Source organism: Ipomoea nil, unplaced genomic scaffold, assembly GCF_001879475.1.
Source record: "Ipomoea nil cultivar Tokyo-kokei standard unplaced genomic scaffold, Asagao_1.1 scaffold1043, whole genome shotgun sequence".
NCBI classification, from domain to species: Eukaryota; Viridiplantae; Streptophyta; class Magnoliopsida; order Solanales; family Convolvulaceae; genus Ipomoea; species Ipomoea nil.
The window spans coordinates 887,792-901,472 of record NW_017617471.1 but is presented as its reverse complement, the minus strand read 5'-3'; the positions used below and the strand labels follow the sequence as shown (position 1 = coordinate 901,472).

The 13,681-nt window shown below is 28.0% G+C and overlaps 1 protein-coding gene across 1 annotated transcript; it reads left to right on the top strand.

Moving 5' to 3' along the window:
- Positions 1 to 9,323: 9,323 nt before the first annotated feature.
- LOC109181105 (subtilisin-like protease SBT4.15) lies at positions 9,324 to 13,396 on the top strand. Its single transcript, XM_019330859.1, has 9 exons — positions 9,324 to 9,416; positions 9,558 to 9,652; positions 9,778 to 9,875; positions 10,329 to 10,394; positions 10,495 to 11,024; positions 11,659 to 11,744; positions 11,871 to 12,095; positions 12,454 to 12,616; positions 12,791 to 13,396. The coding sequence occupies exons 1-9, from the start codon at positions 9,324 to 9,326 to the stop codon at positions 13,394 to 13,396; spliced, it is 1,962 nt and encodes a 653-aa protein (XP_019186404.1).
- Positions 13,397 to 13,681: the final 285 nt, after the last annotated feature.

Genomic DNA, 13,681 nt, shown 5'->3' with positions numbered 1-13,681 from the left:
GATCAATCTTTCTAGATCCGTAGCTTCTCCACAAAAATAGACCCAAAAAAAAAAAGAATATATCAACATTTTTTCTTACGAACCACTTTTGTTGTTTAAAAATCAGAAAATACAAAAAAAATAAAAACAAAACAAAACCCAAAAAGAAGAAAAAATAAAAGAAACTAAGATAATGAAAACCTCACCCGTGCAAATCACGTATCAACCTCAACTGTGGAAGATAACAGGATGATTAGCAAAAATCAATGAAATAATTAACCTTAGTTGGGGTTGTGTATGGTCATATAAGGTGTATTTATACACAATGGATGATATCAAAAGGGTTTAGTATTGAAATTATAAAATGGTAAGAGATCTCAAGAAAGGTAAAATCTTTAATATTATTGAAATGCCATATTTGTCAAAATATTTGATATTACAAAAATGCCCCTAAGTTTTGGGGGGAAAACTTGGCTAGGAGGATTTTACTTTTATATATATATAGATTAATTATAATTACCAAATATTGTGGCAATTACCATAATAATTTTATTAATTATATTATTTATATTAATTATAATATTTGTAATAATCTCTTCCAAAATTTAAATACATTACCATAATAATCACACAAAATAATGAAAGAAAAATTATTAGAATAATTACCTTTAATAAAAATAAGGAAATTATATTAAAAATTAATTATATATTAAGGTAAGTATAATTTATTTCATGCCAATAATATTATACATTAAGTATAAAAATATATATGTATATAAATTACCATGATAATTACACCAAAAAAGGTAACAATATATAATTATTAGGTAATAATATTAATAATTAATTATTATGGTAAGTATAATTTATTAAAGAGGGAATATAATTTAAAAAGTAAAATTATTTATTAGATTACCTAATATAATTGTCTTACTAATTGATTCCATGCTACTATGTATAATTCATATATTTGAAAACTTTTTAAATCGAAATATCTATTAATTGCCTTAATAATTAAAATAATTGTTAGTCAATCAATATTCAATAGTACTAAAAGTATTATTTGAATTTTTATACATAAGATATAATATTATTAAATCGAAATAATTAAAAATAATGTGTCCATATTACAAAAGATTTTATAATAGTAATTTTTATTGCATAATAGAATTTGGCAATTATTAAACATTGTTTATGGTAATTATTGTATGACATTTAATACTAAAATTATTAGGTAGAATTTTTATAATTAAGGTATAATATTCTTAAGGTACAATATTGCTTATATATGGTTTACCCGTATTAACCATCACTATATTAAATTAATATATAATTTTTTAATATAATATATTATTAAATCTAAACATATGATTAATATTTATTCAATATTATTACGGAAGTATTACAATTATAAATTTTACTCCGTATTAAATTTTAAATGACTTAGCATATCGAAACTAACATGGTAAGTCAATAACATTATTTTACGTTAGTAAAGTGATTTATATCAAGGAATGTCAGATGAAGAATAAAATCAAAATAATACTCCATTGAAAAAAAGCCACAGTAATTAATCATTTTTTTCCTAAAAAAAATTTAAATGGCAAGAAAAACGTCTTGAAGGGAGAGACAAACTACTCTCTTATTACAAAATATGTACACTTTAAAGACGGAGAAATTGAATCGAAACAAAGTCCAATGCTTTGATATATTAACAACTAAAAAATGCTTTTAATTTTATTTTGGTTTTTATTGTATTCTTAGTATGCTTCCCTCTGTAAGTCTATATCTATTTACATATACACATAATTCGTCCCTCGATCACAAAACTTTATCATCTTGATGAGCAAGGAACTCTATTGCTTCCCGATCAATCTTTCTAAATCTGTATCTTCTCCACAAAAATAGACAAAAACAAATATATATATATCAATATTTTTTCTTATGAACCACTTTGTTGTTTAAAAACCATAAAATACAAAAAAATAAAAACAAAACAAAACAAAACCCAAAAAGAAGAAAAAATAAAAGAAACTAAGATGATGAAAACCTCACCAATGCAAATCACGTATCAACCTCAACTGTGGAAGATCACAGGATGATTAGAAGTCTATTGCTTCCCGATCAATCTTTCTAGATCCGTAGCTTCTCCACAAAAATAGACCCAAAAAAAAAAGAATATATCAACATTTTTTCTTACGAACCACTTTTGTTGTTTAAAAATCAGAAAATACAAAAAAAATAAAAACAAAACAAAACCCAAAAAGAAGAAAAAATAAAAGAAACTAAGATAATGAAAACCTCACCCGTGCAAATCACGTATCAACCTCAACTGTGGAAGATAACAGGATGATTAGCAAAAATCAATGAAATAATTAACCTTAGTTGGGGTTGTGTATGGTCATATAAGGTGTATTTATACACAATGGATGATATCAAAAGGGTTTAGTATTGAAATTATAAAATGGTAAGAGATCTCAAGAAAGGTAAAATCTTTAATATTATTGAAATGCCATATTTGTCAAAATATTTGATATTACAAAAATGCCCCTAAGTTTTGGGGGGAAAACTTGGCTAGGAGGATTTTACTTTTATATATATATAGATTAATTATAATTACCAAATATTGTGGCAATTACCATAATAATTTTATTAATTATATTATTTATATTAATTATAATATTTGTAATAATCTCTTCCAAAATTTAAATACATTACCATAATAATCACACAAAATAATGAAAGAAAAATTATTAGAATAATTACCTTTAATAAAAATAAGGAAATTATATTAAAAATTAATTATATATTAAGGTAAGTATAATTTATTTCATGCCAATAATATTATACATTAAGTATAAAAATATATATGTATATAAATTACCATGATAATTACACCAAAAAAGGTAACAATATATAATTATTAGGTAATAATATTAATAATTAATTATTATGGTAAGTATAATTTATTAAAGAGGGAATATAATTTAAAAAGTAAAATTATTTATTAGATTACCTAATATAATTGTCTTACTAATTGATTCCATGCTACTATGTATAATTCATATATTTGAAAACTTTTTAAATCGAAATATCTATTAATTGCCTTAATAATTAAAATAATTGTTAGTCAATCAATATTCAATAGTACTAAAAGTATTATTTGAATTTTTATACATAAGATATAATATTATTAAATCGAAATAATTAAAAATAATGTGTCCATATTACAAAAGATTTTATAATAGTAATTTTTATTGCATAATAGAATTTGGCAATTATTAAACATTGTTTATGGTAATTATTGTATGACATTTAATACTAAAATTATTAGGTAGAATTTTTATAATTAAGGTATAATATTCTTAAGGTACAATATTGCTTATATATGGTTTACCCGTATTAACCATCACTATATTAAATTAATATATAATTTTTTAATATAATATATTATTAAATCTAAACATATGATTAATATTTATTCAATATTATTACGGAAGTATTACAATTATAAATTTTACTCCGTATTAAATTTTAAATGACTTAGCATATCGAAACTAACATGGTAAGTCAATAACATTATTTTACGTTAGTAAAGTGATTTATATCAAGGAATGTCAGATGAAGAATAAAATCAAAATAATACTCTATTGAAAAAAAGCCACAGTAATTAATCATTTTTTTCCTAAAAAAAATTTAAATGGCAAGAAAAACGTCTTGAAGGGAGAGACAAACTACTCTCTTATTACAAAATATGTACACTTTAAAGACGGAGAAATTGAATCGAAACAAAGTCCAATGCTTTGATATATTAACAACTAAAAAATGCTTTTAATTTTATTTTGGTTTTTATTGTATTCTTAGTATGCTTCCCTCTGTAAGTCTATATCTATTTACATATACACATAATTCGTCCCTCGATCACAAAACTTTATCATCTTGATGAGCAAGGAACTCTATTGCTTCCCGATCAATCTTTCTAAATCTGTATCTTCTCCACAAAAATAGACAAAAACAAATATATATATATCAATATTTTTTCTTATGAACCACTTTGTTGTTTAAAAACCATAAAATACAAAAAAATAAAAACAAAACAAAACAAAACCCAAAAAGAAGAAAAAATAAAAGAAACTAAGATGATGAAAACCTCACCAATGCAAATCACGTATCAACCTCAACTGTGGAAGATCACAGGATGATTAGAAGTCTATTGCTTCCCGATCAATCTTTCTAGATCCGTAGCTTCTCCACAAAAATAGACCCAAAAAAAAAAAGAATATATCAACATTTTTTCTTACGAACCACTTTTGTTGTTTAAAAATCAGAAAATACAAAAAAAATAAAAACAAAACAAAACCCAAAAAGAAGAAAAAATAAAAGAAACTAAGATAATGAAAACCTCACCCGTGCAAATCACGTATCAACCTCAACTGTGGAAGATAACAGGATGATTAGCAAAAATCAATGAAATAATTAACCTTAGTTGGGGTTGTGTATGGTCATATAAGGTGTATTTATACACAATGGATGATATCAAAAGGGTTTAGTATTGAAATTATAAAATGGTAAGAGATCTCAAGAAAGGTAAAATCTTTAATATTATTGAAATGCCATATTTGTCAAAATATTTGATATTACAAAAATGCCCCTAAGTTTTGGGGGGAAAACTTGGCTAGGAGGATTTTACTTTTATATATATATAGATTAATTATAATTACCAAATATTGTGGCAATTACCATAATAATTTTATTAATTATATTATTTATATTAATTATAATATTTGTAATAATCTCTTCCAAAATTTAAATACATTACCATAATAATCACACAAAATAATGAAAGAAAAATTATTAGAATAATTACCTTTAATAAAAATAAGGAAATTATATTAAAAATTAATTATATATTAAGGTAAGTATAATTTATTTCATGCCAATAATATTATACATTAAGTATAAAAATATATATGTATATAAATTACCATGATAATTACACCAAAAAAGGTAACAATATATAATTATTAGGTAATAATATTAATAATTAATTATTATGGTAAGTATAATTTATTAAAGAGGGAATATAATTTAAAAAGTAAAATTATTTATTAGATTACCTAATATAATTGTCTTACTAATTGATTCCATGCTACTATGTATAATTCATATATTTGAAAACTTTTTAAATCGAAATATCTATTAATTGCCTTAATAATTAAAATAATTGTTAGTCAATCAATATTCAATAGTACTAAAAGTATTATTTGAATTTTTATACATAAGATATAATATTATTAAATCGAAATAATTAAAAATAATGTGTCCATATTACAAAAGATTTTATAATAGTAATTTTTATTGCATAATAGAATTTGGCAATTATTAAACATTGTTTATGGTAATTATTGTATGACATTTAATACTAAAATTATTAGGTAGAATTTTTATAATTAAGGTATAATATTCTTAAGGTACAATATTGCTTATATATGGTTTACCCGTATTAACCATCACTATATTAAATTAATATATAATTTTTTAATATAATATATTATTAAATCTAAACATATGATTAATATTTATTCAATATTATTACGGAAGTATTACAATTATAAATTTTACTCCGTATTAAATTTTAAATGACTTAGCATATCGAAACTAACATGGTAAGTCAATAACATTATTTTACGTTAGTAAAGTGATTTATATCAAGGAATGTCAGATGAAGAATAAAATCAAAATAATACTCTATTGAAAAAAAGCCACAGTAATTAATCATTTTTTTCCTAAAAAAAATTTAAATGGCAAGAAAAACGTCTTGAAGGGAGAGACAAACTACTCTCTTATTACAAAATATGTACACTTTAAAGACGGAGAAATTGAATCGAAACAAAGTCCAATGCTTTGATATATTAACAACTAAAAAATGCTTTTAATTTTATTTTGGTTTTTATTGTATTCTTAGTATGCTTCCCTCTGTAAGTCTATATCTATTTACATATACACATAATTCGTCCCTCGATCACAAAACTTTATCATCTTGATGAGCAAGGAACTCTATTGCTTCCCGATCAATCTTTCTAAATCTGTATCTTCTCCACAAAAATAGACAAAAACAAATATATATATATCAATATTTTTTCTTATGAACCACTTTGTTGTTTAAAAACCATAAAATACAAAAAAATAAAAACAAAACAAAACAAAACCCAAAAAGAAGAAAAAATAAAAGAAACTAAGATGATGAAAACCTCACCAATGCAAATCACGTATCAACCTCAACTGTGGAAGATCACAGGATGATTAGAAGTCTATTGCTTCCCGATCAATCTTTCTAGATCCGTAGCTTCTCCACAAAAATAGACCCAAAAAAAAAAGAATATATCAACATTTTTTCTTACGAACCACTTTTGTTGTTTAAAAATCAGAAAATACAAAAAAAATAAAAACAAAACAAAACCCAAAAAGAAGAAAAAATAAAAGAAACTAAGATAATGAAAACCTCACCCGTGCAAATCACGTATCAACCTCAACTGTGGAAGATAACAGGATGATTAGCAAAAATCAATGAAATAATTAACCTTAGTTGGGGTTGTGTATGGTCATATAAGGTGTATTTATACACAATGGATGATATCAAAAGGGTTTAGTATTGAAATTATAAAATGGTAAGAGATCTCAAGAAAGGTAAAATCTTTAATATTATTGAAATGCCATATTTGTCAAAATATTTGATATTACAAAAATGCCCCTAAGTTTTGGGGGGAAAACTTGGCTAGGAGGATTTTACTTTTATATATATATAGATGTGTGTGTGTGTGTGTGTGCGCGCGCGCGCGCGCGCATACATATATATAATATGACATATATAAACTCGTAGACTAATTTGATACTTTGAATCTTTGGATGATTGAAGTATTTGAGTATTTCATATTTGAGTATTTTTTAATTATTAATATTGTTTTAATGTTTTTTTTTTTTTGAAAACCATTGTTTTGATGTTATGACTTATGAATAATCATTAATTCATTTATTTAGATGTGTTATTTGATTAAATGTTGAAAGCAACCTCATTAAAATTGTCAAACGGCAAGTCTACCACTTTTTTTTTTTTTTTTTTTTTTTTGCGCCCGCCTAGGCGCCGCCTAGACCGCTTAGGCGCTAGGCGCTGTCCGGGCGCCCGACTAACGCCTAGCGCCTACTGCAACCATGATATATATACACACACAAACTAATTCTTGACATATACACATAGTCATAGATAATGCGTAATAATAACAAATCATTTTCGTATCACAATTTTTATAAATCAAAGATATATGAGTTTCGTCATGCATGTTTTATAATTATCTGCCAAATCAATCAAATTCATCCAAATATATGGAATTTAATGCTTTCCCTCTATTTATTGAGAGACAATCCCGACAAGTATGACAAAAATGATTAATCGGAATAACTCCGTCTTCTTCTTCTTCTCCAATTTGTGCCTAGCTTTTGCACTTCACAATGCCTCAAGCGACAATGAGAGAAAGGTATTACACATATATATTCTTTTTTTTTAGTCCCACTTAATCAAATATCATTCTTTCACTATATACATTTATATAAAATTGGTTATTAACCATTTAGTTTTGATTTTGAGTGTCTGTGTTAGCCATACGTTGTGTATATGGGATCATTGCCGGCGGGAGGATCCAATCAAGGTTTCTTTGTCGGCTATGCACGACAACATTCTGTCCGAGGCAATTGGAGAGTAATATTATATTTCGAATCTACAATATAATTATCCATTTCTATTATTATATACCAATAACAATAATAATAAACAAAATAAGTACTTACCTTAATAATAGTTATTATTCTTATTAAACCTTCTCCATAATTCTGATAATCCTAAACTTTGTCTAATAATTATTTATTATTTAATAATAATAATAATAATAATAATAATAATAATAATAATATAATAATAATAATAATAATAATTGGTCAAATGAGACTAGCAATATAAATCCATTTATTGTGTTCACATTTATTGATAAAGTTTTATATTAAATCATTACTTCCTAATATAATTTTAATTCTATTACATCATTATTATTATATTATAAATATTAAATTAAATATATTATTACACCCTAATATATATATATATATATATATATATATATATGTATGTATATGTATGTACCAATAAATATATAATAAAAGTAATGTAAACCTATTAAAAGGTTTGAAATGATGTAATAAATTATTTGGCAGATTGGAATGTCGCAAAAGTTTCCTTGCAATTAAGAATTTTTATTTGTAATTATGAAATTAATTATCATATATAAAAATAGTGTATGAAATTAATTACCATATATAAAAATAGTCTATTTAAAGGCATGATATTTATTTATATAATAATTATTCTCATATGAACATATGTAATTGTCAATTCCATTATTTACAATATACATAATATATTTTAACAATGTAATCAATTCCATTATTTACAATTCACAATATACATAATATACTTTAACAATGTAAAAAAAAAAAAAAAAATTAACATTTACTACTACAAATTTATAGGTCGTGCATCGCACATCTATCATACATATGGAGAGGTGAATTGAAACCAGAATCATGAATGCTGGACCTCAAATTAAGTATTTTTATTTTGTTAATAAAAAATAAAGAGTTTCCGTATATAAATTGTACAAACAAGGACTTGATTAATGTTGATCGGTGAATTGAAACCAGAATCATGAATGCGGGACATCAAATTAAGTATTTTTATTTTGTTAATAAAAAATAAAGAGTTTTTCCTTATTAAAAATACAATAATTTAGAAAAAAATATAAATTTTACAAACAAGGATTTGATTAATGTTGATTGGTGAATTGAAACCAGAATCATGAATGCTAGACCTCAAATTAAGTATTTTTATATTGTTATTAAAAAATAAAGAGTTTCCTTATTAAAAATACAATAATTTAGAACGAAATATAAATTTTACAAACAAGGACTTGATTAATGTTGATTATATTTTTAAATGAGGTGACATTTTTTCATTTATGGTCGGTGTATAGATAAGGTGAATCAAATATTTATCCATATATAGGATATTAATTAATTCTTCAACATATACACATTGTAAGAGATTAATATGGGTAATAATAACAAATCATTTTCGTATCACATTTTTATAAATCAAAGATATGAGAGACAATCCCTACATATATATTGAGAGACAATCCCGACATATATATATATATATATATATATATATATATATATATATATATATATATATATATATATAATTCCATCACTTTTATAGAGTTAGTATGACAAAAATGCTTAACCGGAATAACTCGGTCTTCTTCTTCTTCATCAATTTGTGCCTAGTTTTTGCACTGCATAATGCCTCAAGCGACAATGAGAGAAAGGTATTACATATATATATATATATATATATATATATATATATATATATATATATATATATATATATATATCTTATACTATATACATTTATATAGAATTGGTTAATTAATGATTTAGCTTTGATTTTTGACTGTCTGTGTTAGCCATACGTTGTGTATATGGGAGCATTGCCGGCAGGAGGATCCAAGGTTTCTTTGCCGGCTGTGCACCACAACATTCTGTCCCAGGCAATTGGAGAGTACGTAATATCATATTCCGAATCTATACTACATGCAATTATCCATTTCTATTATTATTATTATATATAAAGAAATTTAAACTATAATTTTATTAATTCTTCTTTGGTTTTGAATTGTATTCCAGTGAGAGAATAGCAGCACAGTCCAAGATTCATAGCTATGGAAGAAGCTTTAATGCTTTGGCAGCATGGCTGCTGCCCCATGAAGCCAAAACATTATCCGGTACGAGGATATATAGGTCCTCGATCAAAAGCAAACATTTTTATGAGATTACAACAATTTTTTGTTTCATTTTGGTTGATCTGATCATATCAATCATCACCTCTCACTAAATATAATATTGCAGAAAGAAGGGGAGTTGTGTCGGTGTTTCCGAGCATTAAACGAAAGCTTCATACCACACATTTATGAGATTTCTTAGGAATGCCAACAACTGTGAAGAGAAATCTCCAAGTAGAAAGCGATATCATTGTAGGTCTCATCGATTCTGGTAAGAAAACTCCTACATATTAACAAACAAATTAAAATCTTGAAATAGTATAAGCTCGGTTCAAAATTAAAACTCATGATTTCTGACCATCAATCATTGGTCAAAACCTAAGTTTTTGGTTAAAAATGAACTTTTTGATCACTTGATGTTGAAATTGATTGCTTTTATTTTATGTTGGTATGTAGGAATATATGTTGACATACCAAGCTTCAATGATAAGGGAATTGGTCCTCCTCCAACAAAATGGAAGGGTAGATGTCAAATCGGGCTAAATTTTACCGGGTGTAATAAGTATGTGTTTCGTTTTAACTAAAAATTTAAATTAATAGTAAAATTACATATTTAATTTAGGATCTGATGAATTTCTATGTCGTGGCAGTAAAGTTATTGGTGCCCAAGCCTTCAACCTACTTGATAACAGTAACCAGTCAAGTTCTCCGGCGGACTTCGTAGGCCACGGCACGCACACCGCTTCCACCGTTGCCGGCTCATTGCACCAAGGCGCAAGCCTTTACGGGCTGCTCAACGGTACAGCCCGCGGCGGAGTGCCGGCGGCGCGGATAGCTATGTACAAGGCATGCAACAAGGTCGGGTGTGCGGACGTGGACATCCTCGCGGCGTTCGACGCCGCCATTGCCGACGGCGTGGACATATTGTCGGTCTCCATAGGCGGCTCCCCGGCGTCGTACAACGAGGATTCGGTCGCAATCGGCTCCTTCCATGCTATGCAGAAGGGCATATTGACTTCTTGCTCGGCCGGAAACGAGGGAGATCGAGGGACGGTAACAAATGTCGCGCCGTGGATCTTCACGGTGGCTGCCGCTTCCACCGATCGACACTTGGTGACTGAAGTTGAATTGGGTGATGGACGAAAATTCCCTGTAAGTCCCTCAACACATAAACTATTTTGAGCTAGTTGCTAGCCTAGTAACCTAATAGATTGTTGAGTACCACTCATTTACCTCTCCACAATTCTGTCAGAGTTGAGGTAGTGTGGCTTAGGACAAATTTTTTGATATTGTCATAGTTGAAAAAATAATTAAGCCCTCCTTGTGTGCTCGGGATCGCCTAGGCGACGATTAATCAGTACCTAAGCTCTCATGTATTTTTTATTTTTTAAAATTTATTTAACTTTTTGTTATTTTTTTTAAGACTAAACTATTTAATACTTAAATATTAACCTAACAAAACTGAACAATTTAGAGTTATTTTGCTCAAAACAACATGAAATAATCATTTCAGAAAGAAGAGAACAATAGCTAATCTGCTCACTAGACCGAATCGGTGCCTAGTCGGCCCCTAGGAAATCTATAAGGTCAGCACCTAGGCGGGCCTACTACCGCCTAGACCACCGATTATAGTGATACACTAGGCACCGGTTAGTGCCTAGACGGAATTTTTGCAACACTGCTTGTTGTGAATAAAAAATGAAACCAGTCAAGAAAGTGGACATGTGATCAAGTAAGTGAAGCATAATTTTAGTATTAATTAACAATAGTTCTTTTATTTTTTAAGGGAATTTCTCTCAACTTATTTAACAGCAGTTCATTTCCACTCACAAGTGGAACACTAGCAAGCTTACTACATGACGGTTCAGGCCGGTATGAAATTCTAAATCTCAATTTATTTCATACACAATAATATTTTGTTAATATTATATACTCCGTAAATGTTAGTTTTTTCTTTCTGACCAAATTAATGCATGGAGAAACATTATATTGTTACAGAAATTGTTACAAGGGTACACTTGACGAAAGAAAGGTGAAAGAAAAAGTTTTGTATTGCGTAACTCAAAACCAACAAGATTATATTATAGAGGAGATGGATGGAAAAGGAATTATCATTTCTGATCAAGTTCCTCAGCAAAACGCATTTACCTTTAGAATACCAGCTAGTATTGTCAAGTTCCCAGAAATTGGTGATAAAATTGAAGCATATATCAACTCTACTAGGTAAGTTTCATGACACTTTTTTACTTCTTGTAATTCTACTCAGAAATGATATATCAAATAAATTACAGACAACCAACGGCAGTGATTCACCCAACAAAAAGTGTGGACATCAATGGGTCATTCATTGCTTCTTTTTCATCAAGAGGACCCCAATTTATAGCCCCCAATCTCCTTAAAGGTCAGAACTTTAAACACGACAAATTTTGACATAAGCAAAATATTAGCATAGTTTGAGTTCTAAATTTCTTATTTTGTTTTGATTTTTTATGTCATGTACATGTGTGTATGTATAGCCTGATATCTCAGCGCCGGGGTTAAACATATTGGCTGGATTTTCACTTTTGATTTCTATAAGTAGAAACATAGATGATACAAGAACCTCGGTCTACAACGTTTTGTCGGGAACATCCATGGCTAGTCCGCATGTTTCAGCTGCAGCTGCCTATGTTAAGTCTTTCCATTCTGATTGGTCACCTGCCGCAATCAAGTCAGCCTTGATGACTACAGGTAAGAGTGTCAAAGTATGTCAAAACTTACAGACCAGTACTAAACTGCCTTGCTGTAATGTGAGTTAGGGCCTACAATTTTTGACCCGTACGAGTTGACGGGTTATACGAATTAGCTTTGATATCATCCTAAAAGGTCTAGCTAGCTATCATTAACTATTTCAGACTTTTTAAGAATAACATTTTCAGGTTGCCGTTATAACAACATTTTACATTGTATCGATTTCAGCAAAACCGCTAGGGGTAAAGGACGTAGATGTGGAGCTAGCATATGGAGCGGGGATGATTGACCCGACAGCAGCCACGAATCCCGGCCTGGTTTTCGACATTGATGAAGCTGCCTACATAAACTTTCTCTGCAAAATTGGATACAATAGTTCCAACTTACGACAAATCACTAGTAACGCAACCAAAGACTGCTCGAGAATTGTACACACAAATGGAGAAGACGGACTCAACTATCCCACTATTAATTTAAACTTGAATACCGTTTCTAACAATCCCAAGATTGATGGAGTGTTTCATCGTACTGTCACCAACGTTGGGGAAGCGTCGGCGGTTTACAAGGCGACAATTGAAGCACCAAAGGGTCTCTCCATTGAGGTTTCTCCCAGTGTTTTGTCATTCGACAGTAAGAAGGAGAAGAAATCTTTTCAGGTTTCTTTGACAGGAAACTACCCAAATGAAGAGACAATGTACTTGTCTGGGTCTATAATTTGGAGTGACTCTATACACAACGTGAGAATTCCAGTACTTGTATCAAGGCCTGCGGGAATACGGGACAATGATTGTTAGTTTCATTAATTTTATATAGTAATGTTGGATTCTTAATCTAATCACTAAAAAAGTTTATTATACAATTCTTTTTTTTTGAAAGGTTATTATAAACTTCTTAATAAGCTTTGTAAATGAGATAATTAAAGTGGGTCTCTTTCTGTTTAATTAAAGGTTTTGGTTTCAAGTCTTTAATAAGTTAATTGATGAAACCTAGAATTTTACATTGAAATTGTATTCTTATGTGGTTTAGGTATGAGAATCACCACTTCAGGTGAGTGTCGAGTATGTGCGGGGTGTTTGGTA

Bases quoted from the DNA above. Each gene is read 5' to 3' on its own strand.
- LOC109181105 (XM_019330859.1), top strand. From the start codon at position 9,324: ATGCTTAACCGGAATAACTCGGTCTTCTTCTTCTTCATCAATTTGTGC. The intron at 9,417-9,557 runs GTATTACATATA...TGTCTGTGTTAG, and splicing joins CAAGCGACAATGAGAGAAAG to CCATACGTTGTGTATATGGG. The intron at 10,395-10,494 runs GTAGATGTCAAA...TATTTAATTTAG, and splicing joins TCCTCCAACAAAATGGAAGG to GATCTGATGAATTTCTATGT.